At 42.3% G+C, this 14,726-nt stretch overlaps 1 protein-coding gene across 1 annotated transcript in view; it reads left to right on the plus strand.

Annotated features, from left to right (window-relative positions):
- LOC139382667 (uncharacterized) overlaps window positions 1–12,204 on the plus strand; it is a 30,381-nt gene extending 18,177 nt beyond the window's left edge. The window contains exons 3-4 of the mRNA XM_071126755.1: window positions 6,918–7,862; window positions 12,053–12,204. Of these exons, the coding sequence (XP_070982856.1) occupies window positions 6,918–7,862; window positions 12,053–12,204 (1,097 nt within the window). The remainder of the gene's footprint in view (window positions 1–6,917; window positions 7,863–12,052) is intronic.
- Window positions 12,205–14,726: the final 2,522 nt, after the last annotated feature.

Raw genomic sequence — 14,726 nt, forward strand, 5'->3', positions numbered from 1 at the left:
GCCTTGTCCTCGTCAACACTCACACCTGTGTTAACGGGAGAATCACTGACATGATGTCAGCTGGTCCTTTTGTGGCAGGGCTGAAATGAAGTGGAAATGTTTTTTGGGGAATCAGTTCATTTGCATGGCGAAGGGGGACTTTGCAATTAATTGCAATTCATCTGATCACTCTTCATAACATTCTGAAGTATATGCAAATTGCCATCACACAAACTGAGGCAGCAGTTTTTGTGTCATTCTCAAAACTTTTGGCCACGACTGTATTAGCCTGAAAAATGTAAGGTAATTTTGTCAAACTTGTGAGGCTCTCGAGTCTAAATGCTTATTAGTTGCTCATTCAACATATTTGCAGCTACCTCACCCAATCCTCTTTTAAAAGTCTCCCATCCTAACCGTTTTTCCATTCCCTGAGACCATCCAGAATTGTTTCCTTGGCTACATATTCCAGATATTCATAAAACAGCCACACTTGTGGTCCCTCGTTTCTGCATCACCAAATTTTACGCAAGAAAAAAAGAATGGGCTAGGTGCAGCTGGTGCTCTTAAATTAGCTCATTCAGTGCAGTGGAATGAAGAGATGTACCTGAGCATCAATCTGCCACTTCTCACAGAGGTGCTTCTTTAGTAAAGTTAGATCAAAGCTGAATCAATGTCTTGGAAGATCACATAATGATTCATTAGTAGTCTACGTAACATCACCAAATATAATAGCATTGTAGATCAAGCTGATCCTAACTGTTATAGGCCCATTTCTATTTTGCCCTGTTTATCAAAAGTGTTGGAAATACTTGTCCATAATCAACTGATTGGCTTTCTTGATGTCTATAGTATTCTCTCTGGTATGCATCTGGTATGCATCTGGTTTCTGCTCAGGTTATGGATGTGTTACTGCAACCTTAAAGGTCCTCAATGATGTCACCATTGCCCTTGATTCTAAGCAATGTTATGCTGCTATTTTTATTGACTTGGCCAAAGCTTTTGATACGGTAGACCATTCCGTTCTATCATAACACAAGGCGAGACCCAGATGCAGACACAGGAGGCAGATGGTTGGAGTCTTACAATGTTAAAAAATCAAATAGGCAAGAGAATAGTAGTGGACAGGCAAAAGATCAAAACCAGATCAGAGTCCAGGAGGTACAGAGTGGCAGAAAGGCTTGTGGTCAAGGCAGGCACAATGGTCAGTCAGGGTCAAAACCGGGAGGACTAGAACAAGAAAATAGCAAAGGAAGGAGTACGGGAAAAAATGCTGGTTGACTTGGAACATACAAGATGAACTGGCACAGAGAGACAGGAAACACAGGGATAAATACAAAATAAGCGGCACCTGGAGCGGGTGGAGACAATAACGAGGACAGGTGAAATGATCAGGGTGTTAGATTTGATTTGATCAGGGTGTGACAATTCTTGTGGGCCGGCTAAGGAGTATTGGTGTCTCTGAGGGGCTTTGGCCTAGTTTGCTAACTACCTCTCTCAAAGAGTGGAGTGTATAAAGTCAGACTATCTGCTGTCTCAGACACTGCCTGTCACCAAGGGAGTACCCCAAGGCTCGATCCTAGGCCCCACACTCATCTCAATTTACATCAACAACATAGCACAGGCAGTAGGAAGCTCCCTTCTAAATTTATATGCAGATGATACAGTCTCCCCGGATTTTGTGTTAAACGCTCTACAACAAAGCTTTCTTAGTGCCCAACAAGCTTTCTCTGCCCTTAAGCCCTTAACCTTGTTCTGAACACCTCCAAAACAAAGGCCATGTGGTTTGGTAAGAAGAATGCCCCTCACCCCAACGGTGTGATTACTACATCTGAGGGTTTAGACTTTGAGGTAGTCACCTCATACAAGTACTTGGGAGTATGGCTAGACGGTACACTGTCCTTGTCTCAGTACATATTAAAGTTGCAGGCTTTAAATCTAGACTTGGTTTCCGCTATCATAATCGTTCCTCTTTCACCCCAGGCGGTTAGAACCAAAAATGTCAAATTTGGACTCATCAGACCAAAGGACACATTTCCACCAGTCTAATGTCCATTGCTCGTGTTTCTTGTCCCAAGCAAGTCTCTTCTTCTTATTGGTTTCCTTTAGTAGTGGTTTCTTTGCAGCAATTTGAGCATGAAGACCTGATTCACGCAGTCCCCTCTGAACAGTTGATGTTGAGATGTGTCTGTTACTTGAACTGCGAGGACAGACACTTGGAGATGAGAAGCAAGTACAGGGAACATTTAATAAACAAGGACATGAAACAGAACCAGGACCGTGTCTGGACAGGGAAAACAAAACGACAATAATGCTGACATGGGGATGAAACAGAACCAGGACCGTGTCTGGACAGGGGAAACAAAACAACAATAATGCTGACATGGGGATGAAACAGAGGAACAGGCAGATATAGGGAAGGCAATCAAAACGTGATGGAGTCTAAGTGAATCCAATGAGCGCTGATGCACGTAATGATGGTGACAGGTGTGCGTAATGATGAGCCGCTTGGCGCCCTCGAGCGCCAGAGAGAGGGAGCGGGAGCAGGTGTGACATTAACAACTTATTTGGGCTGCAATTTCTGAGGCTGTTAACTAATGAACGTATCCTCTGCAGCAGAGGCAACTCTGGGTTTTCCTTTCCTGTGGCGGTCTGCATGAGAGCCAGTTTCATCATAGCTCTTGATGGTTTTTGTGGCTGAACTTGAAGAAACTTTCAAAGTTCTTGAACTTTTCCAGATTGACTGACCTTCATGTCTTAAAGTAATGACTGTCGTTTCTCTTTGCTTATTTGAGCTGTTCTTGCCATAATATAGACTTGTTTTTTTTTTACCAAAAAGGGCTATCTTCTGTATACCACCCCTACCTTGTCACAACACAACTGATTGGCTCAAATGCATTAAGAAGGAAATCAATTCCAGAAATGAACTTTTAACAAGGCACACCTGTTAATTGAAATGCATTCCAGGTGACTACCTCATGAAGCTGGTTGAGAGAATGCCAAAAGTGTGAAAAACTGTCATCAAGGCAAAGGCTGGCTACTTTGAAGATCTCAAATATAAAATATATTTTGATTGGTTTAATTCTAGAACTAATTGGTCGTAACTACCTCACAACCAACACAACTCAACTCATTCTAGAACTAATTGGTCGTAACTACCTCACAACCAACACAACTCAACTCATTCTAGAACTAATTGGTCGTAACTACCTCACAACCAACACAACTCAACTCATTCTAGAACTAATTGGTCTTAACTACCTCACAACCAACACAACTCAACTCATGCTAGAACTAATTGGTCATAACTACCTCACAACCAACACAACTCAACTCATTCTAGAACTAATTGGTCGTAACTACCTCACAACCAACACAACTCAACTCATTCTAGAACTAATTGGTCGTAACTACCTCACAACCAACACAACTCAACTCATTCTAGAACTAATTGGTCGTAACTACCTCACAACCAACACAACTCAACTCATTCTAGAACTAATTGGTCGTAACTACCTCACAACCAACACAACTCAACTCATTCTAGAACTAATTGGTCGTAACTACCTCACAACCAACACAACTCAACTCATTCTAGAACTAATTGGTTGTAACTACCTCACAACCAACACAACTCAACTCATTCTAGAACTAATTGGTCGTAACTACCTCACAACCAACACAACTCAACTCATTCTAGAACTAATTGGTCGTAACTACCTCACAACCAACACAACTCAACTCATTCTAGAACTAATTGGTCGTAACTACCTCACAACCAACACAACTCAACTCATTCTAGAACTAATTGGTCGTAACTACCTCACAACCAACACAACTCAACTCATTCTAGAACTAATTGGTCGTAACTACCTCACAACCAACACAACTCAACTCATTCTAGAACTAATTGGTCGTAACTACCTCACAACCAACACAACTCAACTCATTCTAGAACTAATTGGTCGTAACTACCTCACAACCAACACAACTCAACTCATTCTAGAACTAATTGGTCGTAACTACCTCACAACCAACACAACTCAACTCATTCTAGAACTAATTGGTCGTAACTACCTCACAACCAACACAACTCAACTCATTCTAGAACTAATTGGTCGTAACTACCTCACAACCAACACAACTCAACTCATTCTAGAACTAATTGGTCGTAACTACCTCACAACCAACACAACTCAACTCATTCTAGAACTAATTGGTCGTAACTACCTCACAACCAACAACACAACAACTCATTCTAGAACTAATTGGTCGTAATTGGTCATAACTACCTCACAACCAACACAACTCAACTCATTCTAGAACTAATTGGTCGTAACTACCTCACAACCAACACAACTCATTCTAGAACTAATTGGTCGTAACTACCTCACAACCAACACAACTCAACTCATTCTAGAACTAATTGGTCGTAACTACCTCACAACCAACACAACTCAACTCATTCTAGAACTAATTGGTCGTAACTACCTCACAACCAACACAACTCAACTCATTCTAGAACTAATTGGTCATAACTACCTCACAACCAACACAACTCAACTCATTCTAGAACTAATTGGTCGTAACTACCTCACAACCAACACAACTCATTCTAGAACTAATTGGTCGTAACTACCTCACAACCAACACAACTCATTCTAGAACTAATTGGTCGTAACTACCTCACAACCAACACAACTCATTCTAGAACTAATTGGTCGTAACTACCTCACAACCAACTCGACTCATTCTAGAACTAATTGGTCGTAACTACCTCACAACCAACACAACTCAACTCATTCTAGAACTAATTGGTCTTAACTACCTCACAACCAACACAACTCGACTCATTCTAGAACTAATTGGTCGTAACTACCTCACAACCAACACAACTCGACTCATTCTAGAACTAATTGGTCGTAACTACCTCACAACCAACTCGACTCATTCTAGAACTAATTGACACCAACATGTTTTTTTGTTTGTTGGTGTAATATGTTGTCTTTGTTGGTTTTCTGGGTAAATCTCATTTTGTATATCATGCACAGTAAAATGTAGAGGATAGCGTTAATTCTAGTGTTAGTACACATGACATTATTCAAAACCGCTCTGTACATCCTCAGTCTTGTTAGTGAACGCAATACGTTCGCATCTGTCCGTCAGGACACGCTGTCCAGCCCCTGGCTTCACCTTGGGATTCTAATGAGAACTGTTTGTACTCACCTATTTTGGCCCAAATATCACGTCATCACAACATGCTGTTGGTACACAGTGTTTTGGCCAGTATGATTGGACTCCTGTGTGGACATCTGTATTACAGCAATGGCCCAACGCTCTACCAGGGGACGAGAGGGTTAGGATTAGGGACAGGAGGGAAGGGCATTTAAGGGTTAGGGTTAGAAGGAGATTTAAGCAGGAGGCAAAGCGGGAGGTGAAGAGTTGCTGAAGGAATAATGAGGGAGGTATGTGTTTTCACATAAGATAAACTTGAACCTGTAATACTTATCATATTCTCCTGTCACGTATTCAGAGCCTCCTACCCCCTTAACCCCGTCTGGTATTCAGAGCCTCCTACCCCCTAACCCCGTCTGGTATTCAGAGCCTCCTACCCCCCTAACCCCATCTGGTATTCAGAGCCTCCTACCCCCTTAACCCCATCTGGTATTCAGAGCCTCCTACCCCCTGGTATTGCCTCCTACCCCCTTAACCCTGTCTGGTATTAACCCCATCTGGTATTCAGAGCCTCCTACCCCCTAACCCCATCTGGTATTCAGAGCCTCCTACCCCCTAACCCCGTCTGGTATTCAGAGCCTCCTACCCCCCTAACCCCATCTGGTATTCAGAGCCTCCTACCCCCTAACCCCATCTGGTATTCAGAGCCTCCTACCCCCTAACCCCATCTGGTATTCAGAGCCTCCTACCCCCTAACCCCGTCTGGTATTCAGAGCCTCCTACCCCCCTAACCCCATCTGGTATTCAGAGCCTCCTACCCCCTAACCCCATCTGGTATTCAGAGCCTCCTACCCCCTAACCCTGTCTGGTATTCAGAGCCTCCTACCCCTTAACCCCATCTGGTATTCAGAGCCTCCTACCCCCTAACCCCGTCTGGTATTCAGAGCCTCCTACCCCCCTAACCCCATCTGGTATTCAGAGCCTCCTACCCCTGTCTGGTATTCAGAACCCCATCTGGTATTCAGAGCCTCCTACCCCCTAACCCCGTCTGGTATTCAGAGCCTCTCCAGTGTTCTACAGCACAGGTAGGTCTCCTTACCCTTACCCCTTTCCCTTCCCTTATCCTCACCCCCTACCCCTGGTCATGTTGATGACGGTGCTTTGCTTCATATGTTAACATGTATCTGTTCTTGTGGGTAAGTCTTTTATGACCTGATATTTCCCTTTTTCCAATTAATTCTGTTGTTTTGGATCTCCATTGCGTCACTGTGTTCTGTTATTTTGGATCTGCATTGCGTCACTGTGTGTTCTGTTGTTTTGGATCTGCATTGCGTCACTGTGTGTTCTGTTGTTTTGGATCTGCATTGCGTCACTGTGTTCTGTTGTTTTGGATCTGCATTGCGTCACTATGTGTTCTGCTGTTTTGGATCTGCATTGCTTCACTGTGTGTTCTGTTATTTTGGATCTGCATTGCGTCACTGTGTGTTCTGTTGTTTTGGATCTGCATTGCGTCACTGTGTTCTGCTGTTTTGGATCTGCATTGCGTCACTATGTTCTGTTGTTTTGGATCTGCATTGCGTCACTATGTGTTCTGCTGTTTTGGATCTGCATTGCGTCACTGTGTGTTCTGTTGTTTTGGATCTGCATCGCGTCACTATGTGTTGTTGATTTATAAAAGCTGATGTAATGAAGGTACAGTATAACTTCTTCTTGCAACAAACTGTCATTCTAGTGAAAGTGTTTTCTTTGTGATTTATCCATCGTAGTGACTTGTGGTTCTGAGGTTGGCATGGAAAGCTCACCAAGCAACGTCTCTCACCAAACCCTCTACCTGAATGGATTCGGCAGTCTTCTACAGTATCGTCCTCTTCTCTTCGCCCCTCTCTGTTTGGTTTTTGTTTACTCTCTAGTTGCTAACTCTGCTCTTATTCTAGTGATTACCAAACAACACACGTTACACGGTCCTATGTATATCCTTATAGGAGCCATATCAGCTCTGGGCATTGCTGTGCCTGTGATGTTTGTACCCAGGACGCTGGTTAGTTTCCTATCTAACATTAACTTGATTTCCAGAGAGGAATGTCTTGTTCAGATGTTTTGCATTCATTACTGTGCCTGTTTTCAATCCACTATCTTACTGGGGATGGCTATAGATCGTTACGTTGCTATCTGTCTTCCTCTGAGATACAACGACTATATCAACGTGACTCATTCTCTTATTTTCAACGCGGTGTTTGTGATTCGAAACACTGTTGTGATTATTGTGATGGTTGGTTTGATAATACCTCTTAAATTTTGCAAGTCCAATACGATGTACCATTGTTTTTGTGAGCACACATCAGTGGTAAGTCTGGCTTGTGGTAACGTTTCCAGAAACTACATTGCCGGTATAGTGGCCTTCTGCATACCGACTACCGACTGTATATTCATAGTGTATTCCTATGTGCTCATCTTTATGGCTATATTGAAATCACCATCAGGAGATTCGCGGCAGAAGGCCATTGATACCTGCAGTACTCATATCATGGTAATTTGTGTTGCTTATTTAAGTGCAATTACAGCGTTCATTGGCTATAGGGTGAACGCTGTCCCTCCTGATTTCCGCGTGTTTATTAGTCTGATGTATCTTCTAGTTCCTGGCTGTTTTAATCCTGTCATATACGGTTATAGAACTAAAGAGATTAGAGTTCACTTGCTTAAGTGTTTTACATGTAATAAAATAGACTTGTGATAATTGACTTGTGTTGTACTGAATACAATAAACCATGTTGTACTTGGAAATATATATTTTTTTAAATTTAATTTATGTCTGTTTCAAACCTTGTTATTCATCTTTATGTTGGATCAGTTGAGTCTGATGTTCAGAGTGATGCAAGTAGCCTTGCACGAGTCTTCTTTTCTTGTGCGAAGCGGCTCGCAGGAACAGGAGCCTATTTCCTGTTTCTGTAACGGGTGGTGCTTGATGTTCACGTACACCACCCGGACAGGATGCTAGAGCCGCAGGGCCTTACCCACCAAATCTATCTCCTTAATGCTAAGTGCCAAGCAGAAACAGATTGTACCATTTTTATAGTCTTGGGTTTGACTTGGCCCCCGGGGATCGAACTCCCAACTTTTTAATATCAGAGAGGACACTCTGACTATAAGAACACTGAGTTGGTACTTAAGAGTGATGGGTTGTTTTACAATGTTTGAGTTTAAACTGCAAATGGAAGAGAAGACAACACTGCTCCTCAGACTCTCTCGTGTTACCGCCTGTCTTTTAAAGGGGCAGGTGAACATTTGTCTTATCTTTTGATATTTTCGTTAAAAGTCTCAGTTTACAATAAATTTGAAAAAAAAAATGAAATTACACAATATAGCACATTACTTCTTATGAGTGATACATTTAAATGTATTGTTTGTTTTTTTAGAAACATTACAAAGCATACTCATCTGTTTTGGGGTTTTGTTTGTGTAAATTTAGCGTCAAAAAATATTTGGACTCGGCAACAAATCGAAGTGACTGGTAGATTTTTAAATCTGCCTGCCACAGTGGCTGGTTGACCAAAAAAGTTCATTTAAGTCCTAGTCCTAGTGCCTATGTTTACTTTAAGATAAAGTAAAGAAATTATTGTCACCTCATAACTACTTGCTCCATAGTTGCAGAATAAAAAGGGTGTAGAGATTACAAAGAGTGGAAAACAAGTGCAACAAAATGTACACTATGACCTCACAAAGATATACACGAAGATTGTGCACGCATAATTTAAACACCTAATTACAACGTGAAACGGTTTCACATATACCTGAATGACATCTGACAACAAAATCAGAGCACATTTTTCTATTCAATCCGCCAGCTAGACTAAAGTTCCTTTAAGAAAAAATAAAAAAAACTAAAAACTACATCAGAATAATCTTCCTTTATATGTGCAGATCTGTGGACAAAGACACAGGACAGGACAGGAAGACTGTGGTTTATGATCAAACTCACAGAAAAGGACAGGACAGTAAAGGCTGTTGTTGATAATCTATGACACAGGACAGGACAGGAAAGGAAGGCTGTGGTTTATAATCAAACTCACAGAAAAGGACAGGACAGTAAAGGCTGTTGTTGAAAATCAAAGACACAGGACAGGACAGGAAGGCTGTTGTTGATAATCTAAGACACAGGACAGGACATCAATAATTGTTGATAATTAATGGTCATAGTTAGAGAGTAATTCTTCACTGACTCCCAGTCGGCACATTTCATTGGCTAATTGGACTCCCAGTCACACTGTCTCATTGACTAATTGGCCTCTTGGTGATGTTACCATCCTCTGTGTCCAGTACGACCGGCATGATGCCTCCTGGGTAATTTAGTGTGTAAATAACAAGTGTTGACGCAGCAGTAGCAGACCTGTGATGTTCATTACAGCGCCAATTAAACAACGACAATGGCCATGTCAACATCATGTTGGGTTAGGGATGGCCTCCCTACATCATGTTGGGTTAGGGATGGCCTCCCTACATAATGTTGGGTTAGGGATGGCCTCCCTACATCATGTTGGGTTAGGGATGGTCTCCCTACATCATGTTGGGTTAGGGATGGTCTCCCTACATCATGTTGGGTTAGGGATGGTCTCCCTGCTCTCTCATCATGTTGGGTTAGGGATGGTCTCCCTACATCATGTTGGGTTAGGGATGGTCTCCCTGCTCTCTCATCATGTTGGGTTAAGGATGGTCTCCCTACATCATGTTGGGTTAGGGATGGTCTCCCTGCATCATGTTGGGTTAGGGATGGTCTCCCTGCATCATGTTGGGTTAGGGATGATCTCCCTACTCTCTCATCACATTGGGTTAGGGATGGTCTCCCTACATCATGTTGGGTTAGGGATGGTCTCCCTGCTCTCTCAGTGTCATGTACACATTTAAAGTGGTGTTTAAATACAAAAAAATATTGACAATATAACTTTTATAACAGTTACATACCAATTAAACATTAAAAAAAAAAATGTTTTAGAAGGTTAGCCTGCTGGCTTTGAGTTGATAGGAACAGCCTACTGGCCTTACTGGGTGGATAGGAACATTAGCCTACTGGCCTTACTGGGTGGATAGGAACAGCCTACTGGCCTTACTGGGTGGATAGGAACATTAGCCTGCTGGCTTTGAGTTGATAGGAACAGCCTACTGGCCTTACTGGGTGGATAGGAACATTAGCCTACTGGCCTTACTGGGTGGATAGGAACATTAGTCTGCTGGCCTTACTGAGTGGATAGGAATATTAGCCTGCTGGTCTTACTGAGTGGATAGGAACATTAGCCTGCTGGCTTTGAGTTGATAGGAACAGCCTACTGGCCTTACTGGGTGGATAGGAACATTAGCCTACTGGCCTTACTGGGTGGATAGGAACATTAGTCTGCTGGTCTTACTGAGTGGATATGAACATTAGCCTGCTGGTCTTACTGAGTCTATAGGAACGTTAGCCTGCTGGCCTTACTGAGTCTATAGGAACATTAGCCTGCTGGCCTTACTGAGTCTATAGGAACATTAGCCTACTGGCCTTACTGGGTGGATAGGAACATTAGTCTGCTGGCCTTACTGAGTGGATAGGAATATTAGCCTGCTGGTCTTACTGAGTGGATATGAACATTAGCCTGCTGGCCTTACTGAGTCTATAGGAACATTAGCCTGCTGGCCTTACTGAGTCTATAGGAACATTAGCCTGCTGGCCTTACTGAGTCTATAGGAACATTAGCCTGCTGGTCTTACTGAGTCTATAGGAACATTAGCCTGCTGGCCTTACTGAGTCTATAGGAACATTAGCCTGCTGGTCTTACTGAGTGGATAGGAACATTAGTCTGCTGGCCTTACTGAGTCTATAGGAACATTAGCCTGCTGGCCTTACTGAGTCTATAGGAACATTAGCCTGCTGGCCTTACTGAGTCTATAGGAACATTAGCCTGCTGGCCTTACTGGGTGGATAGGAACGTTAGTCTGCTGGCCTTACTGAGTCTATAGGAACATTAGCCTGCTGGCCTTACTGAGTCTATAGGAACATTAGCCTGCTGGCCTTTCTGAGTCTATAGGAACATTAGCCTGCTGGTCTTACTGAGTCTATAGGAACATTAGCCTGCTGGCCTTACTGGGTGGATAGGAACGTTAGTCTGCTGGCCTTACTGAGACTATAGGAACATTAGCCTGCTGGCCTTACTGGGTGGATAGGAACTGGGTGGATAGGAACATTAGCCTGCTGGCCTTACTGAGTCTATAGGAACATTAGTCTGCTGGTCTTACTGAGTCTATAGGAACATTAGCCTGCTGGCCTTACTGAGTCTATAGGAACATTAGCCTGCTGGCCTTTCTGAGTCTATAGGAACATTAGCCTGCTGGTCTTACTGAGTCTATAGGAACATTAGCCTGCTGGCCTTACTGAGCCGATAGGAACATTAGCCTGCTGGTCTTACTGAGTCTATAGGAACATTAGCCTGCTGGCCTTACTGGGTGGATAGGAACATTAGCCTGCTGGTCTTACTGAGTGGATAGGAACATTAGCCTGCTGGCCTTACTGAGTCTATAGGAACATTAGCCTGCTGGTCTTACTGAGTGGATAGGAACATTAGCCTGCTGGTCTTACTGAGTCGATAGGAACATTAGCCTGCTGGTCTTACTGAGTGGATAGGAACATTAGCCTGCTGGTCTTACTGAGTGGATAGGAACATTAGCCTGCTGGCCTTACTGGGTGGATAGGAACATTAGCCTGCTGGCCTTAATGAGTCGACAGCAACATTAGCCCAAACTATTTAGGAGGGATATCACACCTGGCACAAATGATTGTCTAGTTCTGTTTTTCCTGCCGAGGGGTCTCCTATACCTGCGCCTAGAGGGGAGTAGTTCAAAGTCTGGGTGAGCGTTGCAGAAGGCCTTGACCTTAAAGATCTCATCCAGGCCTGTCTGTTTGACTCCAAGTACCTTGGGGAGAGTCCTGACCTTAAAGATCTCATCCAGGCCTGTCTGTTTGACTCCCAGTACCTTGCAGAGGGCCCTGACCTTAAAGATCTCATCCAGGCCTGTCTGTTTGACTCCTAGTACCTTGGGGAGGGCCCTGACCTTAAAGATCTCATCCAGGCCTGTCTGTTTGACTCCAAGTACCTTGGAGAGAGCCCTGACCTTAAAGATCTCATCCAGGCCTGTCTGTTTGACTCCTAGTACCTTGGGGAGGGCCCTGACCTTAAAGATCTCATCCAGGCCTGTCTGTTTGACTCCTAGTACCTTGGGGAGGGCCCTGACCTTAAAGATCTCATCCAGGCCTGTCTGTTTGACTCCTAGTACCTTGGGGAGGGCCCTGACCTTAAAGATCTCATCCAGGCCTGTCTGTTTGACTCCTAGTACCTTGGGGAGGAACCCGACCTTAAAGATCTCATCCGGCTATACCCGGGATAATCTTGTCTGAGGTTACTACAGTAACCAATGGGAATGAGGCTTAGTGAAAGGTCAACATTGCATCTCTTCACGTTTTTTTTTAAATAATTGCTACCAGTTTGACAACAAAACATTGACAACAAACAGCATGTACACAGTAATAAAATGTAAAATATATATTTCATGGTGAAACCTCTCATATTAAACACCAATGGTATTCACTAAGTAGATGGTTTATATATAGGATAATGTTTTTCACAGCTTTTGGCATTCTATTTTCCCATATATTTTCCCATATATTTTTCCATATATTTTCCCATATATTTTCCCATATATTTTCCCATATATTTTCCCATATATTTTTATATTTTTCCATATATTTTCCCATATATTTTCCCATATATTTTCCCATATATTTTTCCCATATATTTTCCCATATATTTTCCCATATATTTTCCCATATATTTTCCCATATATTTTTCCATATATTTTCCCATATATTTTCCCATATATTTTCCCATATATTTTCCCATATATTTTTCCATATATTTTCCCATGTTCTAAGGCCACGCAGAGGACAAGAGATCATTAGACACCTGTGGTAATCTGACGTACCCAAAAAAGACCACTACACGTCATTTTATTTTAAAACATATTAAAAAATGAACGTTGAAAGTTACCTAAATTCTGGTAGTTTACTGGTAAACTTAGAAAAATGTTCCAGTAATCCCTTTTGTAACCCAGGTTACGTCATCCTGCTCAAAGAACCATGATAAAGATTTTTTATTTTATTTTTTTAATTTCACCTTTATTTAACCAGGTAGGCTAGTTGAGAACACCTTTATTTAACCAGGTAGGCTAGTTGAGAACACCTTTATTTAACCAGGTAGGCTAGTTGAGAACACCTTTATTTAACCAGGTAGGCCAGTTGAGAACACCTTTATTTAACCAGGTAGGCCAGTTGAGAACACCTTTATTTAACCAGGTAGGCCAGTTGAGAACACCTTTATTTAACCAGGTAGGCTAGTTGAGAACACCTTTATTTAACCTGGTAGGCTAGTTGAGAACACCTTTATTTAACCAGGTAGGCTAGTTGAGAACACCTTTATTTAACCAGGTAGGCTAGTTGAGAACACCTTTATTTAACCAGGTAGGCTAGTTGAGAACACCTTTATTTAACCAGGTAGGCTAGTTGAGAACACCTTTATTTAACCAGGTAGGCTAGTTGAGAACACCTTTATTTAACCAGGTAGGCTAGTTGAGAACACCTTTATTTAACCAGGTAGGCTAGTTGAGAACACCTTTATTTAACCAGGTAGGCTAGTTGAGAACACCTTTATTTAACCAGGTAGGCTAGTTGAGAACACCTTTATTTAACCAGGTAGGCCAGTTGAGAACACCTTTATTTAACCAGGTAGGCTAGTTGAGAACACCTTTATTTAACCAGGTAGGCTAGTTGAGAACACCTTTATTTAACCAGGTAGGCTAGTTGAGAACACCTTTATTTAACCAGGTAGGCTAGTTGAGAACACCTTTATTTAACCAGGTAGGCTAGTTGAGAACACCTTTATTTAACCAGGTAGGCCAGTTGAGAACACCTTTATTTAACCAGGTAGGCTAGTTGAGAACACCTTTATTTAACCAGGTAGGCTAGTTGAGAACACCTTTATTTAACCAGGTAGGCTAGTTGAGAACACCTTTATTTAACCAGGTAGGCCAGTTGAGAACACCTTTATTTAACCAGGTAGGCTAGTTGAGAACACCTTTATTTAACCAGGTAGGCTAGTTGAGAACACCTTTATTTAACCAGGTAGGCTAGTTGAGAACACCTTTATTTAACCAGGTAGGCTAGTTGAGAACACCTTTATTTAACCAGGTAGGCTAGTTGAGAACACCTTTATTTAACCAGGTAGGCTAGTTGAGAACACCTTTATTTAACCAGGTAGGCTAGTTGAGAACACCTTTATTTAACCAGGTAGGCTAGTTGAGAACACCTTTATTTAACCAGGTAGGCTAGTTGAGAACACCTTTATTTAACCAGGTAGGCCAGTTGAGAACACCTTTATTTAACCAGGTAGGCTAGTTGAGAACACCTTTATTTAACCAGGTAGGCTAGTTGAGAACACCTTTATTTAACCAGGTAGGCTAGTTGAGAACACCTTTATTTAACCAGGTAGGCCAGTTGAGAA

Source organism: Oncorhynchus clarkii, chromosome 24 (genome assembly GCF_045791955.1).
Source record: "Oncorhynchus clarkii lewisi isolate Uvic-CL-2024 chromosome 24, UVic_Ocla_1.0, whole genome shotgun sequence".
Lineage (NCBI taxonomy): Eukaryota > Metazoa > Chordata > Actinopteri > Salmoniformes > Salmonidae > Oncorhynchus > Oncorhynchus clarkii.